This window comes from Mesoplodon bidens (assembly GCF_964165515.1).
Source record: "Mesoplodon bidens genome assembly, chromosome: 17".
NCBI lineage: Eukaryota > Metazoa > Chordata > Mammalia > Artiodactyla > Ziphiidae > Mesoplodon > Mesoplodon bidens.
In genome coordinates, this window is record NC_138174.1 from 16,257,275 (window position 1) to 16,283,382 (window position 26,108).

Sequence of the window (26,108 nt, forward strand, 5' to 3'; positions counted from 1 at the left end):
TAAAGATGTTGAGCATCCTTTCATGTGTTTGTTGGCAGTCTGTATATCTTCTGTGGAGAAATGTCTATTTAGGTCTTCTGCCCATTTTTGGATTGGGTTGTTTGTTTTTTTGTTATTGAGCTGCATGAGCTGCTTATAAAGTTTGGAGATTAATCCTTTGTCAGTTGCTTCATTTGCAAATATTTTCTCCCATTCTGAGGGTTGTCTTTTGGTCTTGTTTATGGTTTCCTTTGCTGTGCAAAAGCTTTGCAGTTTCATTAGGTCCCATTTGTTTATTTTTGTTTTTATTTCCATTTCTCTAGGAAGTGGGTCAAAAAGGATCTTGCTGTGATTTATGTCATAGAGTGTTCTGCCTATGTTTTCCTCTAAGAGTTTGATAGTGTCTGGCCTTACATTTAGGTCTTTAATCCATTTTGAGCTTAGTTTTGTGTATGGTGTTAGGAAGTGTTCTAATTTCACTCTTTTACCTGTAGCTGTCCAGTTTTCCCAGCACCACTTATTGAAGAGACTGTCCTTTCTCCACTGTACATTCCTGCCTCCTTTATCAAAGATAAGGTGACCATATGTGCGTGGGTTTATCTCTGGGCTTTCTATCCTGTTCCAGTGATCTATCTTTCTGTTTTTGTGTCAGTACCATACTGTCTTGATTACTGTAGCTTTGTAGTATAGTCTGAAGTCAGGGAGCCTGATTCCTCCAGCTCCATTTTTCGTTCTCAAGATTGCTTTGGCTATTCGGGGTCTGTTGTGTTTCCTTACAAATTGTGAAATTTTTTGTTCTAGTTCTGTGAAAAATGCCAGTGGTAGTTTGATAGGGATTGCATTGAATCTGTAGATTGCTTTGGGTAGTAGAGTCATTTTCATAATGTTGATTCTTCCAATCCAAGAACATGGTATATCTCTCCATCTATTTGTATCATCTTTAATTTCTTTCATCAGTGTCTTATAATTTTCTGCATACAGGTCTCTTGTCTCCTTAGGTAGGTTTATTCCTAGATATTTTATTCTTTTTGTTGCAATGGTAAATGGGAGTGTTTTCTTGATTTCACTTTCAGATTTTTCATCATTAGTATATAGGAATGCCAGTGATTTCTATGCATTAATTTTGTATCCTGCTACTTTACCAAATTCATTGATTAGCTCTAGTAGTTTTCTGGTAGCATCTTTAGGATTCTCTATGTATAGTATCATGTCATCTGCAAACAGTGACAGCTTTACTTCTTCTTTTCCGATCTGGATTCCTTTTATTTCCTTTTCTTCTCTGACTGCTGTGGCTAAAACTTCCAAAACTATGTTGAATAAGAGTGGTGAGAGTGGGCAACCTTGTCTTGTTCCTGATCTTAGTGGAAATGGCTTCAGTTTTTCACCATTGAGGACGATACTGGCTGTGTGTATGTCATATATGGCCTTTATTATGTTGAGGGAAGTTCCCTCTTTGCCTACTTTCTGCAGGGTTTTTATCATAAATGGATGTTGAATTTTGTCGAAAGCTTTCTCTGCATCTATTGAGATGATCATATGGTTTTTCTCCTTCAATTTGTTAATATAGTGTATCACGTTGATTGATTTGCGTATATTGAAGAATCCTTGCATTCCTGGAATGAACCCCACTTGATCATGGTGTATGATCCTTTTAATGTGCTGTTGGATTCTGTTTGCTAATATTTTGTTGAGGATTTTTGCATCTCTGTTCATCAGTGATATTGGTCTGTAGTTTTCGTTCTTTGTGACATCTTTTTTTTTTTTTTTTTTTTTGCCGTACGTGGGCCTCTCACTGCTGTGGCCTCTCCCGTTGCGGAGCACAGGCTCCGGACGCGCAGGCTCAGCGGCCATGGCCCATGGGCCCAGCCGCTCCGCGGCATGTGGGATCTTCCCGGACCGGGGCATGAACCCGTGTCCCCTGCATCAGCAGGCAGACTCTGAACCACTGTGCCACCAGGGAAGCCCTTTGTGACATCTTTGTCTGGTTTTGGTATCAGGGTGATGATGGCCTCGTAGAATGAGTTTGGGCGTGTTCCTCCCTCTGCTATATTTTGGAAGAGTTTGAGAAGGAGAGGTGTTAGCTCTTCTCTAAATGTTTGATAGAATTCGCCTGTGAAGCCATCTGGTCCTGGGATTTTGTTTGTTGGAAGATTTTTTATCACAGTTTCAATTTCAGTGCTTGTGATTGGTCTGTTCATATTTTCTATTTCTTCCTGATTCAGTCTTGGCAGGTTGTGCATTTCTAAGAATTTGTCCATTTCTTCCAGGTTGTCCATTTTATTGGCATAGAGTTGCTTGTAGTAATCTCTCATGATCTTTTTTATTTCTGCAGTGTCAGTTGTTACTTCTCCTTTTTCATTTCTAATTCTATTGATTTGAGTCTTCTCCCTTTTTTTCTTGATGAGTCTGGCTAATCGTTTATCAATTTTGTTTATCTTGTCAAAGAACCAGCTTTTAGTTTTATTGATCTTTGCTATCATTTCCTTCATTTCTTTTTCATTTATTTCTGATCTGATTTTTATGATTTCTTTCCTTCTGCTAACTTTGGGGTGTTTTTGTTCTTCTTTCTCTAATTGCTTTAGGTGCAAAGTTAGGTTGTTTATTCGAGATGTTCTTTTTTCTTAAGGTGGGATTGTATTGCTATAAACTTCCCTCTTATAACTGCTTTTGCTGCATCCCATAGGTTTTGGGTCGTCGTGTCTCCATTGTCATTTGTTTCTAGGTATTTTTTTATTTCCTCTTTGATTTCTTCAGTGATCACTTCGTTATTAAGTAGTGTATTGTTTAGCCTCCATGTGTTTGTATTTTTTACAGATCTTTTCCTGTAATTGATATCTAGTCTCATAGCATTGTGGTCGGAAAAGATACTTGATACAATTTCAATTTTCTTAAATTTACCAAGGCTTGATTTGTGACCCAAGATATGATCTATCCTGGAGAATGTTCCATGAGCACTTGAGAAAAATGTGTATTCTGTTGTTTTTGGATGGAATGTCCTATAAATATCAATTAAGTCCATCTTGTTTAATGTATCATTTAAAGCTTGTGTTTCCTTATTTATTTTCCTTTTGGATGATCTGTCCATTGGTGAAAGTGGGGTGTTAAAGTCCCCTACTATGATTGTGTTACTGTCGATTTCCCCTTTTATGGCTGTTAGTATTTGCCTTATGTATTGAGGTGCTCCTATGTTGGGTGCATAAATATTTACAATTGTTATATCTTCTTCTTGGATCGATCCCTTGATCATTATGTAGTGTCCTTCTTTGTCTCTTCTAGTAGTCTTTATTTTAAAGTCTATTTTGTCTGATATGAGAATTGCTACTCCAGTTTTCTTTTGGTTTCCATTTGCATGGAATATCTTTTTCCATCCCCTTACTTTCAGTCTGTATGTGTCTCTAGGTCTGAAGTGGGTGTCTTGTAGACAGCATATATATGGGTCTTGTTTTTGTATCCAGTCAGCCAATCTGTGTCTTTTGGTGGGAGCATTTAGTCCATTTACATTTAAGGTAATTATCGATATGTATGTTCCTATTCCCATTTTCTTAATTGTTTTGGGTTCGTTATTGTAGGTCTTTTCCTTCTGTTGTGTTTCTTTTCTAGAGAAGTTCCTTTAGCATTTGTTGTAAAGCTGGTTTGGTGGTGCTGAACTCTTTCAGCTTTTGCTTGTCTGTAAACGTTTTAATTTCTCCATCAAATCTGAATGAGATCCTTGCCGGGTAGAGTAATCTTGGTTGCAGGTGTTTCTCCTTCATCACTTTCAATATGTCCTGCCAGTCCCTTCTGGCATGCAGAGTTTCTGCTGAAAGATCAGCTGTTAACCTTATGGGGATTCCCTTGTGTGTTATTTGTTGTTTTTCCCTTGCTGCTTTTAATATGTTTTCTTTGTATTTAATTTTTGACAGTTTGATTAACATGTGTCTTGGCTTATTTCTCCTTGGATTTATCCTGTATGGGACTCTCTGTGCCTCCTGGACTTGATTAACTATTTCCTTTCCCATATTAGGGAAGTTGTCAACTATAATCTCTTCAAATATTTTCTCAGTCCCTTTCTTTTTCTCTTCTTCTTCTGGAACCCCTGTAAGTCGAATGTTGGTGCGTTTAATGTTGTCCCAGAGGTCTCTGAGACTATCCTCAGTTCTTTTTATTCTTTTTTCTTTCTTCTGCAGCAGTTATTTCCACTATTTTATCTTCCACATCACTTATCCTTCTTCTGCCTCATTTATTCTGCTATTGATCCCATCTAGAGTATTTTTCATTTCATTTATTGTGTTTTTAATCGTTGCTTGATTCATCTTTAATTCTTCTAGGTCCTTGTTAACTGTTTCTTGCATTTTGTCTATTCTATTTCCAAGATTTTGGATCATCTTTACTATCATTATTCTGAATTCTTTTTCAGGTAGACTGCCTATTTCCTCTTCATTTGTTAGGTCTGGTGGGCTTTTATCTTGCTCCTTCTCCTGCTGTGTGTTTTTCTGTCTTCTCATTTTGCTTATCTTACTGTGTTTGGGGTCTCCTTTTTGCAGGCTGCAGGTTCGTAGTTCCCGTTGTTTTTGGTGTCTGTCCCCAGTGGCTAAGGTTGGTTCAGTTGGTTGTGTAGGCTTCCTGGTGGAGGGGACTAGTGCCTGTGTTGTGGTGGATGAGGCTGGATCTTGTCTTTCTTGTGGGCAGGTCCACGTCTGGTGGTGTGTTTTGGGGTGTCTGTGGACTTTTTATGATTTTAGGCAGCCTCTCTGCTAATGGGTGGCGTTGTGTTCCTGTCTTGCTAGTTGTTTGGCATAGGGTGTCCAGCAGTGTAGCTTTTTGGTCGTTGAGTGAAGCTGGGTGTTGGTGTTGAGATGGAGATCTCTGGAAGATTTTCGCCGTTTGATATTATGTGGAGCTGGGAGGTCTCTTGTGGACCAGTGTCCTGAAGTTGGCTCTCCCACCTCAGAGGCACAGCACTGACTCCTGGCTCCTCAATTTGGGATGATTTGTTGTCTGTTCATGTATTCCACAGATGCAGGGTACATCAAGTTGATTGTGGAGCTTTTTTTTTTTTTTTTTTTTTTCGGTACTTGGGCCTCTCACTGCTGTGGCCTCTCTCGTTGTGGAGCACAGGCTCCGGACGCACAGGCCCAGCGGCCATGGCTCACGGGCTTAGCCGCTCTGCGGCATGTGGGATCTTCCCAGACCGGGGCATGAACCTGTGTCCTCTGCATCGGCAGGCGGACTCTCAACCACTGCGCCACCAGGGAAGCCCGATTTTGGAGCTTTAATCCGCTGCTTCTGAGGCTGCTGGGAGAGATTTCCCTTTCTCTTCTTTGTTCTCACAGCTCCCGGGTCTCAGCTTTGGATTGGGCCCCGCCTCTCCGTGTAGGTCGCTGGAGGGCATCTGTTCTTCACTCAGACAGGACAGGGTTAAAGGAGCAGCCGCTTCGGGGACTCTGCCTTACTCAGGCCGGGGCGGGGGTGGGGGGAGGGAGGGGCACGGAGTGCGCGGCGAGCCTGCAGCGGCAGAGGCCGGCGTGACGTTACACCAGCCCGAGGCGCGCCGTGCGTTCTCCTACGGAAGCCGTCCCTGGATCCCCGGGACCCCGGCAGTGACGGGCTCCACAGGCTCCCTGGAAGGGGGGCGTGGACAGTCACCTGCGCTCGCACACAGGCCTCTTGCCGGGGGCGGCAGCAGCCCCAGCGTCCCACGCCCGTCTCTGGGGTCCGCACTTTCAGCCGCGGCTCGCGCCCGTCTCTGGAGCTCCTTTAAGCAGCACTCTTAATCCCCTCTCCTCGTGCACCAGGAAACAAAGAGGGAAGAAAAAGTCTCTTGCTTCTTCGGCAGGTCCAGGCTTTTTCCTGGGCTCCCTCCTGGCTAGCTGTGGCGCATTAGCCCCTTCAGGCTGTGTTCATGCCGCCAGCCCCAGTCCTCTCCCTGCGCTCCGACTGAAGCCCGAGCCTCAGCTCCCAGCACCGCCTGCCCCGGCGGGCGAGCAGACAAGCCTCTCGGGCTAGTGAGTACCGGTTGGTACCGATCCTCTGTGCGGGAATCTCTCCGCTTTGCCCTACCCAGGTACCTGGGGAGTTTCTTGCCTTTTGGGGGGTCTGAGGTCTTCTGCCAGCGTTCAGTAGGTGTTCTGTAGGAGTTGTTCTACGTGTAGCTGTATTTCCGGTGTATCTGTGGGGAGGAAGGTGATCTCCGCGTCTTACTCTTCCGCCATCTTCCCCGGAAGTCTGACAGCTAGCCATATTTTTCTTTACTTTTCTCTGCCTTTGATCTTTACCTGTATTTTCCAAATTTTAAAGTCATTAAAACTTAATATTTATTTTTTTGTTTGTATGTAAAGTGAAAGTTGATTGAAGTTATATAGTTTTCAAAAGTAAGTGATATCTATATAGCATTTTATTTTACTGTGTTTTTGCTGGGAGGTGGTATATTGATTTATATATAGAAAAATTGGTAGGTAAGACATCACAGAGCAACAGGAAACCAAGTAATGGAATAGTCCTACTGTACGTAGTTAATTTTACTGCAGATAGAATATAGTAAACCAAACTAATTGTAATAACATTCATTGTTGTGTGACTGTGGCACAACCCACATTGGTGTAGAATTGTATTCAAGAGAATTTAGCTGCTACCAGTAGGACCTTCAGATGCTGTAGAAAGACCATGCGATTTAGAGTTGGAATCATGTTCTGGCATTGCCAGTTACAACTGTGTGACTAAGGGTTATATTGTTTAATCTCCCTGAACATTTTACCTCACCAAGTTTTTAGGGTTAAATCAGATAAATATAAGTGCTTTATTGTTATTATCAAGTACCTGTTATTACAGTAATTCCAGGCGTAGACTCTGAGGAGTATTATGTGTATAAGACTCTAGTAAAGTAGCAATTGAAAGCTTTGTTGTCAAGGAAAAAGTAACTTCGATTTTAGTGTTTGAATTTAGCTTAAATTTATTTTTTTTTTTTTTCTGGTACGCGAGCCTCTCACTGCTGTGGCCTCTCCCGTTGCGGAGCACAAGCTCCGGACGCGCAGGCTCAGCGGCCATGGCTCATGGGCCCAGCCGCTCCGCGGCATGTGGGATCTTCCCAGACTGGCACACGAACCCGTGTCCCCTGCATAGGCAGGCGGATTCTCAACCACTGCGCCACCAGGGAAGCCCACCTTAACCATTTTTAAGTGTAGAGTTCAGTAGTGTTAATTACATATATGTTGTTGTGTGAGGTGTTGTATATTTAAATTGAAAATACGAGAAGGAGAGGATAAACACTGTGGGGAAGTGGTATTCAAAATGTACTCCATGAAAGCACTCCAAATCCAATTTTATTTGAGGAAATGTTATATTTATACTTTTATTTACTTAAGTTTGAAAACTACCACTATTAAAATTTGGAGAGGGAAAGGGCTGAATTATTCAAGGCCAGAGTAATCAGGGAAAGTTTCAAGACAGAAGAGGACGACTTAAACTGGGCCTTAAAAAATGATTAGGAATTGGATGGGTTCTGGGCAGGGAAAAGGAAGAGCATTCTTCTTGAGGGAGCCAATCAAAGCTCAGAGGTTGGGAATATGAACATTGCCTGTTTCTCGATTAAAGAGAAGATCTGCATTATGAGAATTTATGTTGGGGGTGAATGGTGTGTAATGTAATGTCTCCCAAAATGTGTTCCATCTGCCTTGAATGTTGTAGAAGAGGAAGGGAAGGGAAATTCTTGTCTTTCTCCTGTAAGGTTCTAGTAACATTTGAATGTGACTGTGCATTTCAGAGCTTAAAAGGTTGTATCCAACATATTTTAATTTTATATGACCAGAGGAAGTTTTCTCTACCTGGAACCATTGTTTCTTGGACACCAGTTTGAAAATGGTATATGCCACTTACATACACTTTCTTGACTTGATCAAGAAATTTAATATACCAGATATCCCCCTGCTCCCACTTTATGATTAGGTTATAATCACAATTACCGTATGTGAAAAGTGCTGGTAAACTCATTCAACAAATACGGAGTATGTACTGTAATCTGCTAATGATTGAGAGTTATATATACGTGTAAGGAAAATGTTACAGAACCATAAGATATTACATGCATATAACCCTTCTACATTCTTGCTATTCTATGTATGGTCAGTGAACATTAGCGTCTCCTAGCCTGCAGTCTTGTTAGAAATGCGAAACCTTAGTCTTTGTCCCAGACTTATTGAACCAGAGCCTGCATTTTATTAAGATCACCGAGTGATTCATATGCCCATTAAAGTGTGCATTTGTCATATGCTGTTTTACATCATACCCAACACAACTTTGTTCTGTCCTTTCTTGAACACTGTTAGTTGCAGAGAATTTGATACCTTTGATTTCCAGCTTAGGGTTTACCCTCTTGAAACTTCTACCCTCTGGTCATGGTTTTGTCTTAAAGAGTTATACAGAATCTGCTTCAGTATCTCAAATGAGAGTCATTTATATGTAAAAGATAAGCTTATGTTTATCTGAGTCCCGAACAAAATGTGTCACCTAGAATTGATCATAGTACTCATAGAGTGACTTGGCCAGAGATTTGAATGGAAGTTATTGATGTTATTTCACCTTAACTATAGAGCATTTAAGAGCTCTGTGCCACTGTGTTCCATTGCCTCCGCTGCTGTTATTTTTTTTACTCCTCTCACCAAGCAATTTCTTTAAGTAGCCATCCTTCTTACTTTTAACTTTTCACGTTGGACTGTTCTTAAAATTTTGCTAAGCTCAGGGTAGGCCTAGTGTTTCTTTGGAACCAGCTCTTAGAGCCCTTCCATACCTAGTCACTTGGTTAGATACTTTGATTATAGGCATAGATTACTTGTAAAGGATCACCTAGTATTTTGCCTTCCTCTCTAAGAAGTTTCTAAAGAAAATTACCTATTATCTTAATTTGTAATATCTAGATATGTCAAATCACTAGAATTGAAATGTAGGGTCCCTTTTAAGAAATTAAATACTTTTAGTTACATAAATGTAGATGCTCACTGTAAAAGTTAATACAATACAAAAATGTAGAAAGAAGTGAAAAATCTATTTTTTCCTCTTTCTAATTCTAACCCTTCAAGGTTAACCTCTGTTTAGTACATTTCCTTCTAAACCTTTTAAAAAAATATACAAAAGATATGTGCTATAAATAAACTTTAAAAACAAGAAAGGGGGATTTATATACTGTTCTGAAAACTGACTTTTTACTCAGAAAAATTAAGCTGATCTAGACCTTAACACGATCAATGTGTTTTTTGACTTTAGGGAAGAAACCCTTTTTTTTTGGAGCCAGCAATAATTATTACAATTACTGATGGGAGCAAGTTGACTACTACCAGTGGAGTCCAGGATGAGGTAAGTTATGTTTATATCAGCATGGATTATGCAAATGCAGTTGAAAAATCTTTATTTATGTGTACATTGTAGGATATTGAAACCTTAAGTAGGTTCTCTCTTTATTTGATGCAATCTAGAGTCATCTGACTCCTAGAACTCATTTACCTTCTCTGTTGTTTGTAGCAATGGCTTCTAAATTTTCTTGAATAGGAATCCCTTCTGTGAAAAATTTTGGAGCCTACCACCCATCTCAATTATATATGTATTTTTGAGTTTATGTGAGGGTCACAGTGTCAGTTCATATATTTTCATATATTAGATTTAGTAAAATGAATTCTTATTTTCAGGCTAAAAAAATGGAGACAGCATTCTAATAATTTCTTCCCATATTTCAGTGGTCTGTCATGTGTACTGCACTATGGAGACTCCTAGACTAGAGTAGCAAAGCCAAGAGGAGGTTAAAACTAGGAAAAGTGAAGGTGTTTGGGTATTTTAATTCTACGTCAAATACCATATAAGTAATTTACAGCTAACCTCATGTATTCTCTACTAGCATGCATTGTGCGGAGTTGGTTGTGTGTGATGTGATAGGGTGAGTGAAAAAGGTTTATTTTAACCTTAAGCTGTTTTTAGTTTAGTATTTGAACTGCTGTTTTTTGTTGTTGTTGAGGCATGCGGGATCTTTCGTCGCGGCACGTGGGCTCTTTGTTGTGGTGCGCAGTCTTCTCTCGAGTTGTGGCGTGTGGGTTTTCTCTTCTCTAGTTGTGGTGCACAGGCTCCTGGGCGCGTGGGCTCTGTAGCTTGTTGCACGCAGGCTCTAGTTGACGTTCACGAGCTCAGTAGTTGTGGCACATGGGCTTAGTTGCCCCTCAGCATGTGGGATCTTAGTTCCCTGACCAGGGACTGAATCTGTGTCCCCTGCATTGCAAGGCAGATTCTTTACCACTGGGCCACCAGGGAAGTCCCTGAACATTGCTTTTGAACATTTCGTTTATTAAAATAGGTTGTTGTAGAAAGGAGATGGTTTAGGCTACTCTCTTTACTGCTTGCATTTGATTTAGAATCTTAATTTTAATTCTCACTGTATTTACACACGGTTTGATTAAGTAGGAAGAGTGTAGTCTTTAAGTTCAGTAATTTTTAGAAATACTTTCATTTGTGTGACATTGTGGAATGCAGATTGGATATGGAGTCAGGACACGTGGGTTCTAGTCATTGTTCAACTACTTTCTAGCAGTGAAGTTTGTATCAGTTACCTAGCTTCCCTAAATTTCTATCCTTGTTCGTGAAATAAAGGTGATAATTCTTGCCTTACCTCACAGGGTTGTTGGAAGACTGAAATGAAATTATGTATATGAAAGTGCTTGGTAGGCTGTAACGAAAAGAACAACTGTATTGTTCTATCATGAAGCATTGGAACTAGTAAAGAATTGTTATTGCCTGATCTTGACTTGAGGGGAAAAGAGCCAGAATTATTTTGTTTGAGCAGTTGATGTTGAAGGGAGTTTAGGATATAATTCATAGAGAGACAGTTGAAAAATTTAGGTAGATTAAAATTCATAATTAAATAATTTATAGTCTATACATAATTAGTAGCCTTGGAACACTCCATAGCTGAACTTAATGGATTTTGGGGCTTTCTTAAACTTAGTTGATGTGTATAGCCAATTATATCCTGCCACTATCAGGAACAGATAGACACTGATTATATACATGAACAATCAATATGTTGCTTAACTTTAAATTTGAAGTTCTCAAACTGATTTTTCCCACTTTACCTTCCTTTTGAAAAATTTGACTGAGAGAAAGATTGAGATATCAATAATCAGGTCAGAAATACTAATGATTTTGTTTTGTAGTTATGATGACTACAAAGGTATTTCTCATTTATATTTATATTTACATTTATATTTATATTCCTACATGTGAGATTATCCATTCAGGGTGCTCTGGTCTTACCACCTTTGTAGAAATGCCCTTTGGGGTACAGTATATTTTGTTCCCATATATCTGGATCTGGTTTGTTTGTAATATTTGTTTCGTAGGACCTCCTCTAGCTTTAAAAAAATATCTTGAAATATACATGGATGTTGGAATTGCTCACCTTTCTTCCTAGGTCCTTGGGAAAGATATTGGAGAAATAGACCTATGTGTTTATAATAACCTAAAACTCCTTGCTAGTAAAGTTGGGAAGATTTTCCTGTGGTCCAGGAGCTTATCTTTTAGTTCTCTTATATCTTCTACAATATTTAGCATAGTTCTGAGAACAGAGCTTATATTTTAAAAATATTGATTATAAATATTGTTGTATTGAGTCTGGTAGTCATCAAGATCAAAATTTTTCACTGCTACTTCTTATCTGAGGTGGAAGAGTCATTTGTTATAAGGCAAAGGTTTATTTTGGATATGCGGTTGGAACATAGGTCTCTGAGTTGTGTTGGGTTTCAAGTTTAGGAGTTTCTTTGATCATCGGCATGTTTGGTTCTTAATGTTCCAACAAGACTCATTTTGTGGGCCAGAGGATGTACCCTATATGTGTATATTGTGGAAGCTTAATTTTTTTTTAATTTTATTTATTTATTTATTTATTTATACAGCAGGTTCTTATTAGTTACCTATTTTATACATATTAGTATATGTATGTGTATATATATATATATATATATATATATATATATATATATATATATATATATATATATATATATGTCAATCCCAATCTCCCAATTCATCCACCACCATCCCCCCCCAACACTTTCCCCGGCTTGGTGCCCATGTGTTTGTTCTCTACGTCTCTGTCTCAATTTCTGCCTTGTAAACCGGTTCATCTGTAACGTTTTTCTAGATTCCACATATATGTATTAATATATGGTATTTGTTTTTCTCTTTCTGACTTAATTCACTCTGTATGACAGTCTCTAGGTCCATCCACCTCTCTAAAAATAACCCAATTTCATTCCTTTTTATGGCTGAGTAATACTCCGTTGTATATATGTACCACATCTTCTTTATCTGTTCATCTGTCGATGGGCATTTAGGGTGCTGCAATGAACATTGGGGTGCATGTGTGTTTTTGAATTATGGCTTTCTCTGGGTATATGCCCAGTAGTGGGATTGCTGGAATCCTGGTCTCTTCTAGTCTAAGTAATTAAATTATGTTATTCATTTTGAGGAGAATTAACAATTTATAAAAAGCATAAAGGTGCTTTTTGGTTTGCTTTTGTGTTTGTGTGTGTGTGTATGCATGTGTGTGGTACATGTGATCTATATTGTTGTAATTTCTACTAGGAGATAACAAGCAGAATGTTCCCTTTGCCTCTTTCTCTTTAGTTCTCTTAACATTTGCCTTTGGCAAAACTTGATTCTTTTTAAAGATTTATTGAATGAGTGATTGTGTTGATGATTTCCACATTAGGTATGTGTATAATTCTTGATTACCTGTGACCGCTATTAATGTGACCTGCTACGGTTTATGGAGTTGTGCATCCCACCCATACAATACCCTTTGCTTACGAGTTATATTATCTCACACAGTGTATTTTATCTGTTCTGCCAGTACTATTTTTCAGGAATAAGTGTTCCTGCTGCTTTGAAATCATCCTTATGGCATGTAAGGAAGCATGGAGCTCATCTAGTATTACTTTTTATTTTACAAATGAGGAAATTGAGATCCAGGGAGGCAAAGTGATTTGCTGAAGGTTATAACATTTATTATTGCCAAATTCTGGATTAGAATTGATCTAAATTCTAAAGACATCCCAGCCCCTCAAGACCCAGTGCCTTTTCCCTGATGCTATCTACAGTCTTTCTGTTTAATTCTATTATTATATGTTCTGGAAATTTATGTTCTATTTACCTGATTTCCTGTTTGTCTGCTTCTGTTTTCTATACATTTGTGATGTAGGTATTATGTTCTTATTCACTCAGTGTCCCTTGAATGACTATTATGACCTGGGCATTTCTAGTCAGTGAAGATAACAGAGATGAATAGGGTGGATTTCTAGTTCTTAAGTTCACAGTCTTATGGAGGAGAATTGCCTATTAAGTGGTTTTATGAATGATAAACTAGAGATGCCTACTAGGTGTATGGGAGCGCTAAAGAGGGAGGGGTGGGTTAATATTACCTATCTTGTACATATGTCAAATCCTGTGTAATGTGAATTTTTATAGTCATTTTAATTTGGATTAAATGCAAGGATCTTGTGGATGATTTGGTATAGGATGTGGCTCATAGATTATATCTGTGAAAGTTATAGAGAAACCTGGTACAAAGTTGTTTTGAGTGTAGAAAATAGTTAATGGAAAAACTTGGTGCCATACTGCCTCCTGACCTGGCTAAATTTGTACAGGCCAGAATGGTCTAATTACTTATAACTTGTTTGTCAAAATAATGTAGGGATACCATTTCCTCTGTGATGGTTCATCATTTAGCAGTATGTTAGCAATTACGAGAGAAACAGTGTGTATTATGGACAAAAATCCTGAGCTGTATAAAATCATTTTACCTTAATTTATAATTTTAATGATCTTTTTTGGCCTTATTTAATAAAAGTCCAGGCCATTGTCGGAATTGTTCATGAGTGTGTTTCTAGTGTAGTGTTTTTTGGATAACTCTGTAGGACTTTTGATGACTGCTTGTGATGGAAGAGTATGTGTGTATTTTTTGACTTTTTTTCTTTTTAAATGTAGCTATTTGGTAAAACTGGTTGTTTGCCGTATTTTCACTTATGAGCTCTGAGTTAGATGGGACTTTGAATTCTGATACACAAGAAATTTATATTATTGCCATAATAGTCATCTTTGGTGGTTTTTTTTTTTTTCATCTTTGGTGTTGATAAACATACTTGTGGTCATATACTCATAATACCATTTATCATGTTATGTTACTAATGTATCAAATGTTTTGGTAGAATCACCATATTTTAATTAGAGTTATAGAAAAAAAAATTTTTTCTGGTTTTTATTGCTTGCAAAGATCTTCTCTGATATTCTTTTGCAGTGGAAAACTATTCTGTGCTATGGTTCCAGGAACACATGGCTAACTATATTGCTCAATAAAGTAGTCAGAAGAAATCCTGCCAGTACCTTCTTGGTGATGAATGACATTCCAGGATCATGTAGCAGTTATTTTTCTCTTCCTTGAAAGTGCTAATAGTAGTGTTATCTTTCAAATATTGAGATTTGCTGAAGACTCTTTCTGCATCTCTTTATCAGTTATGATTGCCCTGGAGGCTAACATTTTAGAGAAGATACTTGCAGTCAAAAAAATCCTGTTGGCTTTTGGCATTAAAAATTTTGCCTTATGAGCTTTCCCAGCTTTTTAAGACAAACTAGGACAGCTACTTTCATAACTGCTTGGAAGATGTTCAGAAAGTGCATGTGTTTGTAGAAAGAAATGTCTGAGGAACCTCAACTGTGTGTTCAAGTGGCTATAGTTTGGGGTCTTATCTTTCAACTTGTCAGTTCTCAAAAGTTGATGCAGAAGTCCCATCAGTCTTTGAGATATGGACTGGTATTAGTGATTTTTCTGGATCATTCTGGGCAATGTTTAATGGTTTTATCTTTTGTAAGGATAATCTATAATTAAGATCTGTAATTACAGTTTGTATTTAACTCTTCACGATATACACTGATTAAAAGACAATCCAGAATTTTTAAATCTGTTTCTACTATCTGAAATAATTCAGAAATCCCATCTCCCCCCACCATAAAATATTTGTATTTCACTAAAGTCACCAAAAATATGTGCCGTAAGCTGTCAAAACTATTTTAATTGTGTCTACAAAGATTTTAAAACACATATTTAAAATTGTTGTTGTTTCCCAAACGCTTAGAATTTGGGGGAATTTTGTCTTTATTTTTTTCTTTTTCAAAAAGACTTCTAAGGAATCTTGAGGGACGTCATTGTAGTATGATAGACTGTATTAAACAGATCTGTGTGTAAATTCGTTTCTGAGTTTTCATTATCAAGATTAGCTCCTGTCTTACTGATTTGTGATTCAAATGTTCTAAACATATGTGTAACATTACTATATAAATATGTTAGTCTCTATCAATTCAACTTTCAAGAACATTTACTAAGAATTTGTTGGATATAGATCATTTGCATTTTCTTTCTTTTTTTTTATGCAGAGGTCTTCTTAGAAGCCCATATGATTTAAATTTACTTATTTATTTATTTATAGCTGTGTTGGGTCTTCGTTTCTGTGCGAGGGCTTTCTCTAGTTATGGCAAGTGGAGGCCACCCTTCATTGCGATGCGCGGGCCTCTCACTATCGCGGCCTCTCTTGTTGCAGAGCACAGGCTCCAGACGCGCAGGCTCAGTAATTGTGGCTCATGGGCCCAGTTGCTCTGCGGCATGTGGGATCTTCCCAGACCAGGGCTCAAACCCGTGTCCCCTGCATTAGCAGGCAGATTCTCAACCACTGCGCCACCAGGGAAGCCCTGCATTTTCTTTTTTGCCCATATTTTTGGCTGTGTTCTCTCAACCCCTTACTTCTGGTGTGCTATAGAAATGTATAATATCTACAATTATTATTATTTGAAAATATGTAATTATAATAAAAATGCATAATTAAAAGCAGTTGATGATATATTTCAATTTAATACCTGTAGTGAATTTTCTGCAATCCACATTTGCAATACTCTTTTTGAAAGAATCTTTTTTCAAGGTCATGTGGAAAGAAAAACTCTTAAGGATTGCCTCTAGACAGACACTATAATAGAATAATTAAAAGGAAATGCTGGCTGATCATTCTTTAGTGAAGCTGTGTGGCTACAGTTACTCATCTATTATCTAGAATTCTGTGTTAAGATGTATCAAAATAGTTTTTATTTCAGAGGGTGAAGCAACTTCACCCTGCATTTATTAGCCTGTCAGAACCAATAAGCAATAAGAGATGCTATACATGTAAGAAAAATTTCATTTAGAGATGTTTCTATTACTCTTCTGATTCTAGTTCTTACATATATAAACTACTGATATTTAGAAAAGTAGTTTTCAAATGACTGCATCAAAATCACCTAAGTGTTTTATAAAATATACATGCCTCAGCTCTAATTCTGGAAATTTTGCTTCCATTGATCTGGGCAGGTACCTGGGAATCTGTATTTTTGGATGTGTCCAAGTTGATTTTGATACCCAGAAACTATGCATCAGAATCAACTATGGCTCGAAACCATAGTTTTAGAACATAACTACAAATATATATATTTTAAAACTACAAAAATACATGTAAAAATAAACAACTTTAACCAAACAAGATAAAACTGTTTTTGATGTACATGGCCAGCAGTATGTTTTGTTTAAGATAAAAATTAATTCTTGACCTTTAGAATTGTTAAACTTGGGAATTGGGTGTCCAAGGGATATGGAATAGGTCTTCTGTGAATATTTTTTTTATTGTGTTTGATATGACTTAGAATCACTTATTGGATAGCCCTCAGGTATTAACTTTTGTACCAACTGCAGTCAGTCTTTAGTTGCTGCATATGGTATGCTGTATTGAAGAGTTCTCTTAGACCCTGAGAATGAGAATAGGGTAGAGGAGAAGAGGGTAAAAAAGGGGGAGTAATTAATTCATACTGTCTGTCATGTGCTTGCTATATCTGTCTTAGGAGTTTTTATCGAAAGGACTATGTAGTTTTCTCTTACCCTTACTACGCTTTAATTCCTGATTTGGATGTTCATAACTAGCATTTTTTTTAAAGTTTATATATACATAGAATTGGTGATGTTTACACTTAATTTTTGCTTTCTAGAGAGTTGCTGCTAAAATACCCTTCCATAATGAATTGTTCCAATTTTCAATGCTTCAAGTATAATTTAGATTAATTCAGCAATGATTTTTCTTGTGCTGCATAGTGACTTTGGTTGTGTACAAGAATCGTGGCACACCATACATTTATATTTAGTACTGCTATATTCTAGGTACTGGGGACACAAAGATGGAATTGAGCAAGGCTTTTGCCCCCTAGAAAACATATTGTCTTTCAAGATAGGAAAGTAAATGAGCATTTTTAACACTCTAAGATAAATCTCATGGCAGAAATAAAGAGAGAAGCTAAGTTTTGAGGAATGAGTAAGGAATTGAGCCATGACATTGCAGGAAGAGCGAACAGTGTATATATGTAAGTATGAAGGCATGAGAACAGTATATTGGGAGGCTGTAAATTCTATGAGTGGAATATGGTCAGTGTAGGTAGGAGAAGTGGATGCTTGGAGTGCAGGTGGAGGCCAGATGAAACCATCCTAAGGAGACTGGACATCATTCTGTTAACGTTTGCAGAGGAGGTATTGAAGATACGAAGCAGATGAGTCACACGAGCAGATTTGCAGTTTAGTGAGTGTACTTTGCTAGAACGTGGAAGAAGATAGATGTGAAGGATGGTAAACTGGGAAGAATTAGCAGACTATATGCAACAACCCAGGAAAAACATGGGGTGTGCCAAAACTAAGCCAGCGCCGGACAGGGAGGCAGAAGTCTGAGAGATTCATAGGTTTTCATAGGTGTGCTAGGCAGGTCCTCAAGGACGGTAAGGGAGAAGAAAAAAGCCAAGTGTCTGACAGGGTTCTGAACCCAGGGTCCCTGCTTGGGCTTCAGAGAGTTCTGTAAATCCCCTGAAATCTTATCCAGACATTGTCTAGATATATATGCACAGTTCTCTGGGGGACAGAGGTCTCTAGCTTTAATCATATTCTCAGACAAGTAAAAACAAAACAAAACCCAAGGTTTTAGTAGTATTTTGAGGTTTTCAACTTGGGAATCTATGTGTGGATATTATTGGTAGTGGTGACTGAGATGGGGATATTGGATAAGTAGTAGAAAAGAATATAAAATAATTGTTTGATCAAGTATCATTAACTTTAGGGTACAAATGTGTTAAAGGAGTTATGAGCCAACTTTTTAAACAGTAAACTTAAAGACTTTTTCTTGCCTTTTAACATTATGTCTTAGGAAAAGTATTTTGTATTTAAAAACAGAAATAAGCAGAATTTTTTTTTTTTTTTTTTTTTTGTGGTACATGGGCCTCTCACTGTTGTGGCCTCTCCCGTTGCGGAGCACAGGCTCCGGATGCACAGGCTCAGCGGCCATGGCTCACGGGCCCAGCCGCTCCGCGGCATGTGGGATCTTCCCGGACCGGGACACGAACCTGTGTCCCCTGCATCGGCAGGTGGACTCTCAACCACTGCGCCACCAGGGAAGCCCAAATAAGCAGAATTTTATCTCTGGGTTCTGATAGAATTTTTATTTTGAAGCAGATTAAATAAATAATCGTTTTCATCTTATTATTTATTTATCAGATCTTTAAGTTATTTTGTTTAAAGCCATAATGTAAACATCTTCAAGTGCTTATTTTTTAAACTAGCATGAACATTGATAGTCAGAATGCTAGGACAAGAGCATTGTGTGTCAGGGGGTGTACCTTGTAGTAGTGTCAAGTCATTTAAAGAGGATGGAAGCTTAATTCCTTTTCTGTTCAACAGTGTGTAATTTAAGATTGGCTTTGACTGCATTGGCAGTTTCTGCCAATTAAACTCAGTTCAAGTCAGTCTGTTAGGTGTATTTCATGCCTCTCTAAGTCAGATTACAATTTGAGAGCATGAAAAAGCTGAGTACTTGGTCTCCTGATGGGGCACACTCACCTGAGCCTGAGGCTGTTACTCTTTTATAAATACCTTCATTATATTGTTTAGCTGTGTTCCATAAATAGCTATTTTATATAACTTCCACCTTGAATTGTTCTTTTCAGATGTAATACAATAGATTTACAATTCTTTAGGTTTGCGTATTAAGAATAAACGTGCATTGACTGGAACGATACTGAAACTATGATCTTTACATCAAGGCAAGGCTACATTTTGATCTAGACAAGGCTGTTTTGGTATATTTTTCCCCACGCTCTGTCTTTTCAGGTTGAATTACTGATTTTTCCCCCTTTGTTTTGTTTGTTGTGGTTTTGATGTTTTTTTTCCTTTCAGCTAAAGGAGCAGTCCAGTGGTTTTCAAGAAGTGCCAAAGTGCACTGACTGTCTCATGATGACTGGTGCCTCAGGGAGGGTCATGATTCCTGGATACAGGATCGACCTGATCCTGGATGTCACTTCAAGCAGTCAGATCGTGGGGAAAAGCCTTGTCTAATGGCTAGCCTTCCTCAAAAGTCTGATGCTAGTCATCTCGGAAGGCCTCAGAAAGAGCCTTAAAGGTGAGCAGAGTAGAGTGTAGTTCTCTCTGGGGGCTGTTACTTTTTGTTGGAGAATATGATTCAACACAGAATGACAACCCTAACCTGACAAATCCAGGTTCAGTTGGTAAATTTAGTATATAAATTTGTTGAGGATGGTGATCAGAACTCAACTTTTGACTTATTGGAAACCACCTTCCTAACCTTAAGATCTATAAAGGGAGGAATTTGGTATTTCCTGGGCCCTTCAGAACCTTAGGTTAGTATCTGTTGTCGTAAATGGAAACAGCCTACTATCACAACTAAGGAACACTTGAGTTACAAAATTGCATTATGTTAAATACCCATGGATTAAAAAAAATGTAGTGAAGTATTCTCTTAGTTTATATGTTTATCATATATTGATTATATATCAGGCAATTGGGCTTCAGGGCTTGGAAGGGCAAATTGGCATTTGATTTGTCTGTTACACTGATTTTTTTTAAAAACAGCCACTTTTGAAGCAGTTTGGATTTATGTAACACATATTTGGTTGCATTCATCTTGAAGAATTAGTACTACCTGCATCGTTTGAGTAACATTTTTAACCCCATAAAAGATTCTTTAGAGATGTTTTGAGCATTTTGGTTTGGAAAATATTTAATTCTAGGCCTCTGTCTCTTGTCCTTTGAAGTACTTACAGAACCTAATTGTTCATATAATAATCTTGATTGCTAAATTTTCAATAAACTCTAAAACTTGTCTGTCTTAATAAGACTTACTAGGTTTTTGTTTAAAAAAATTTTTTAATTGAGTCACTTATATTAGTAAAAAAATAATATGGGCATGCACAATCCCTAATGTGTGTGTGTACATTTTTACATTTAGAAATTATATATATCACTGATGTATTAATATTAGAAAATATATACAAAAGTAAGAATTTTAAAAGATGAGTTGAAAAACTTATATAAAGGGAGTTCTGATATTTTCTTTCCCCCCGCCATGCATCATGATGTATTTCGGGTTGACAAACTCTTTAAAGGCCAGATAGTAAATATTTTAGGCTTTTCAGCCCATATGGTTTCTGTTGGAACTACTCAACTCTGCTGTTGTAGGGTAAAAGCAGCCACAGACAATATATTAAACAAATGAGCATGGCTGTTTTCAATAAAATTTTATTTACTGAAACAAGCTGTGGGCTGGTTTTGGCTGGAGGGCCATAGTTTGTTGACCCCTGGAGTATACCCTGTTTTGCAGACCACTGCCCTAGACTTTGCAATTGTGTTATATTACTTCTGTTAGATCCTTTCACCATCAGTTTTAGAGTACAGTTGATCTTCCTTATTGAAGTGAGCAGAAGAATATTAGTAGTCAGAATGTATTGTTTAATTGAACAGATACTTACTGAATACCAGTGATGTTCAGACATAAGGTTAGGTGCTGGGATGAGTTTGGTAAGAGAGATAGGTAAACAGTTGTGGCATGGTGTAAGAAGTAATTTGATTACAGCACAAGCTGCTGAGAAAGTGAGGCTGGCTCTGGGAAATGATGTATTAAGTTGGACTTGAAAACTTAATGCAAATTTGTGAAGTAGTTGAGTTCAAAGGCATGTAGGTGATAGAAGAGAGCATGGGAGAACCATGTATACCTCAGTAACTGATTGCTGGCAGAGTGCTCAAGAAAGGAGCAATAGGGAATGAGACTGGACAGATCAACATGGCTCACAGTGTGTGCTCTGCCAAGGAGCTTGAACTTTGCCTTATAGGTTGATGGTAATTGTTGAAGAGATTTTAGCAGAGGAAAAAGCGATCAGATTTGAATTTTAGAAAGATAGTGGCAGTAGTGTGGAGTATACAAGGAGTAAATATTTTTGGTAACTTTTTTTTTTTAACCTCTTTGTAAAAGAGGATACAAATTGTTTTTGTGGGTTGTTTTATACCAGACATAAAATAAAGAAGCTTGGAATATTATTTAGCAATGAAAATGAATGAACTGTTGACATGCTACAGTGTGGATGAACCTCCAAAACATTCTGCTAGGTGCAAAAGACTACATGTTGTGTTATTCAGTTTTTACAACATTTTATGGAATGTCCATAAAATAGATTAGTGGTTGCCCGGGAATGGACTGGGGACTCACTGCAGATGGGCACAAGTGATCTTTTCAGGGTGTTGGAAATGGTCTTAAACTGGATGGTGGTGGAAGTTGTACAACTCTGTAAATTTACTAAAAATAATTGGATTGGGCACTTTTTTTTTAATTGAAGTAGAGTTGATTTACAGTGCTGTTCCAATATCTGCTGTACAGCAAAGTGTCTCAGTTATACACATAGAGACATTCGTTTTTAAATATTCTTTTCCATAATGGTTGATCCCAGGAGGTTGGATATAGTTTGGATTGGACACTTTTTAAGATGGGTGCATTTTATGGTTGGTAATTATATTTCACTAAAGTTGTTAAAGACCTCACTTTTGAAATTTTTTGGATAAAACATATTGCTGATTCCCAAGTAATTGCTCTTTCCTCTGAACAAATATTGATCTTAAGCTGCTGGAACCAAAAAAAGGTGTTTTTTTTTTTCCTCCTAAACTTAAAGGGTATACATTGTAACTATAGAGTTAACTGTAAGAACTACCAACTAAATAAATCATGTTGTTACTAAATTTTATAGAATTCACTTTGACTTTAATATTTAAAATTTTTCTTATTAAATATCATATGAGGAGAACCTTCTTAAGTAGAATATTGGATAATATTAAAAAGCTAGAAGTAGCCTAAGGGAAATTTACTCCCCCCCCCACACCTTTTTTTCCTCCAAGGAAATAATTACTAAAGGAAAAACCTGAAGTTTGATGATTTAAAATTTATAAGTTGTTTCCTCAGTCTTAACAGTTACAGAAAATAGAGAACAAAGCAATTAGAAAATAGTTAATTTTACTCAATATATATTTATTGAGGGCCTACTATGTGCTAGGCACTGTTTTTTAGAACAGATTATGAAAGGTTCTTACTATGTTACTTTTATTCCTGGCTGCCAAAGTTTATGAGGTTCAGTCGTAATCATTAAGAAAATATGTACAAAACTTAATTGTGTTACCTTTTATTGTTTACAAGGTAATTTCACATCTCACTTAATTCCTAATTCTGCGAGAGTAAGGAAATGAGTTTTGTAGTATAGCCAATTCCCAAGTAAGAGCCAGAGCTGGGACTTGACCATTGGTGTTTATTTTTACTTCAAGTCCATTACTCTTTACATGCTAGTGTGTGATTTAAAAAAACAAACAAACAACCCCCCCCCACCAACAGTACAGTACTGCATAAGGATAGGCATATAGATCAATAGATAAAATCAAGAATCAAACAAACCATACATTTGTGGTCAATTGATTTTCGAAAAGGGAGACAAGATAGTTTAATGGGGAAAGAATAATCTTTTCAAGCAGTGGTACTGAACAACTGAATATCCACATGCAAGAGAGTGAGGTTAGACTCTTACCTGACACCATGTACAAAAATGAAATCAAAATGGGTGGGCAGCCTAAATGTGAGAGCCAAAACCCTTGAAAGAAAAAGCATAGGTGTAAATTTTGATGACCTTGGATTAATTAGGCAGTGGTTTCTTAGGCATGACACCAGAAACACAACCAAAGGAAAATTAGATAAATTTGACTTCATCAAAATTAAAAGCATTTGTGCTTCAAAGGATACTGTGTGGAAAAGATAGTAACAGGAGGAAATATTTGCAAATCACGTATCTGATAAGGGCCTAGTATCCAGAATATACAAGGAAGTCTTATGACACAAAAATAAAAAGACAACCCAATTTTAAAAAAGGGCAACAGATTTGAAAAGATATTTTTCCACAGAAGACATACAAATGGCCAGTAAGCACGTGAAAAGATGTTCACCATCATTAGCCATTATGGAAATGCAAACCAAAACCATCATGAGATACCACTTCATACCTACTATAATGGCTAAAATAAAAAAGATGGATAAAGCAAATGTTGATGAAAAGGTAGAGAAACTGGAACCCTCATTGCTGGTAGGAGTGTAATGTAATGTAGCTGCTGTGGAAAATAGTTTGACAGTTCCTCGAGAAGTTCAACACAGTTATTCTGTGACCCCAGAATTCTACTCCTGGTATGCACCTAAGAGAAATGAAAACATTACCACGTAAAATGTCATATCAGCATTATTTATAATAGCCAAAAAGTAGAAACGATATAATGTTCATCAGCTGATGAATGCATAAACAAGTGTGGTATATCTGTACAAATGAAGTGTTGATCCCCTTAAGAAGGAATGAAATTCTGACATACACTGCAGTGTGGATGAACCTTGAAAATATGCTAAGTGAAAGAAGTCAGACACAAAAGGCCACTTACTGCATGATTCCATTTATTTGAATGTCTAGAACAAGCAATTCCATAGAAACAGAAATAGTGGTTGCTAGGGGTTGGGGATAAGATGAGATGCTAATGGGTATGGGGTTTCTTTTTTGGGTGATGAAAATGTTCTGAAATAGATAGTACCTCCCTGGCTCAGCCATTCTAAAGAAATGAAATAAAACAAATGGGAAAACTCCTATCTTTACCTGCAGACATCTATTTCCCTCTCTAGTGCCTTTCTTAATTTCCTTAATTTCCTTTCACAGCAAATTTAGAAGTTGTTTCTGCTGTCTCCTTTGCTTCCCTACCTCTTTTTTACTCCTTAATCTATTACAATCTAGTTTTTTGTTTGTTTGTTTGTTTGTTTTTCGGTACGCGGGCCTCTCACTGTTGTGGCCTCTCCCGTTGCAGAGCACAGGCTCCGGACGCGCAGGCTCAGCGGCCACGGCTCACGGGCCCAGCCGCTCCGCGGAATGTGGGATCTTCCCAGACCGGGGCACGAACCCGTGTCCCCTGCATCGGCAGGCGGACTCTCAACCACTGCCCCACCAGGGAAGCCCTACAATCTAGTTTCTGATTCTACCCATAATGAGGTCAGCAATGTCTTCCTCATCTTCCAAATCCAACCGTTGGTTTTACATTTTTCTCTTTCATGATGTTTTGCCAGTACTGTTGAACGCTCTTTCATAAAGTTTTCTCTTGGCTTCTGGATTTATATTCTCCTGGCTTTCCTCTGGCTTTCTGTTCTGTTTTTTTTTTTTTTTGCGGTACGCGGGCCTCTCACCGCTGTGGCCTCTCCCGTTGCGGAGCACAGGCTCTGGACGCGCAGGCTCAGCGGCCATGGCTCACAGGGCCCAGCCGCTCCGCGGCATGTGGGATTTCCCGGACCGGGGCACAAACCCATGTCCCCTGAATCAGCAGGCGGACTCTCAACCACTGCGCCACCAGGGGAGCCCCTCTAATTGAGTTTTGATGCTACTTAGGTGTTCTCCCTTTTCCCCTCATTTCCTCCCTTGGGATATCTGTACTCCCTAACTGGGCATAAAAATCACTTAATGATTTTATTCCAACTTTTTCCATGATTTATTTGGTTTTTACTACCTTTAAGTGCTTCACCAACAATGAATTGACCCCATTGTTCCTTGAATACATGTCAGTCTTTTGTCAGGGCCTGTTCCATAATTTTGGAATGTTTCCTGTCTCTTTCCACCTTTCACTCCCCAAACCTACTCAGTATTTGTTGAGACACTGGTCAAATGCTACCTCTTGTGAAGCTTTTTGGCATTTAGTTGTACTTTCTTCTCTGCACTTTTAGGGCTTTCTTCTTTTCACTGTAATCCCGGTTTTTGTTCATTATTTTACTTGTTAACTTATCCTACTGCCACTAGACTTTGTGTTGGGCTCCTGGCAGGCCCTTTCCGTTTGGGAACTCATATCCTTTAAGTTTCAGAAATGTTCTTATTTCTTTGACAATCTTTTCCTTCTTATGTCTCTGTTCTTTCTTTTTGAATGTCAGACTTATGAATTGATTCGTTACAGTCACCATCATCATCATCATCATTATTTAACTTTTCCCTCCTACTTCCATCTTTGTCTTTATTCTTTCTTTATTCTCTCTAGCTAGGTTGGTAAAGGGCTTGGCTTTTGCTAAGGTTTTTATATTTTTTGTTGAAGTGAAATACACATAACATAAAATTAATCATTTTAAAGTGAACAATTCAGTGACATTTAGTACATCCTTTTTTAATAAAACTCTCATACTAGGCAGAAATATAAAGGTGATATAATAGAGTGTGTTGTTCTTCTCTAATCCCAAGCAGCAAATTCTAGGATAGGCAGATTTCTTTCACATATCCTTTCTCCACCAGATAATTTCAGTTTGGGAAATAAACAGAAAAATAACTGAGGATTATGATTGTTGAAGGGTAGAATCTTAGGGAGAGGAAGGACGTTGAAGGACTAAATCTTGAGTTTTAGAATTATTCCTACATGTATTGGGAAGGGGGAAACTGAAATGAATCTGTAAGGGCCTGATACTAGTTATATGGATTTTTTTGTTGTTCATTATGAGTAAGAGCTAAGGCTGTATTATATTTGAGGAAGTAGATTTAAGAAATACTCAGTTCCACTGAAAATGTTAAAACTTTATTTGAAGCTTTTTTCCCATCTACATTATCCAAGCAAATCTGAGTAATGGGACTAGAATGGGACTTGATCCTGGAGGTGCCAGCTTTCTATTTATTAAATCACAAAGGCATCTAGCATT

At 37.8% G+C, this 26,108-nt stretch overlaps 1 protein-coding gene across 1 annotated transcript in view; it reads left to right on the forward strand.

Annotated features, from left to right (window-relative positions):
• The window catches only part of INTS6 (integrator complex subunit 6), a 94,477-nt gene that overhangs the window by 21,781 nt on the left and 46,588 nt on the right, over window positions 1-26,108 (forward strand). The window contains exon 4 of the mRNA XM_081215023.1: window positions 9,214-9,303. Coding sequence (XP_081071149.1) covers window positions 9,214-9,303 — 90 coding nt within the window. The remainder of the gene's footprint in view (window positions 1-9,213; window positions 9,304-26,108) is intronic.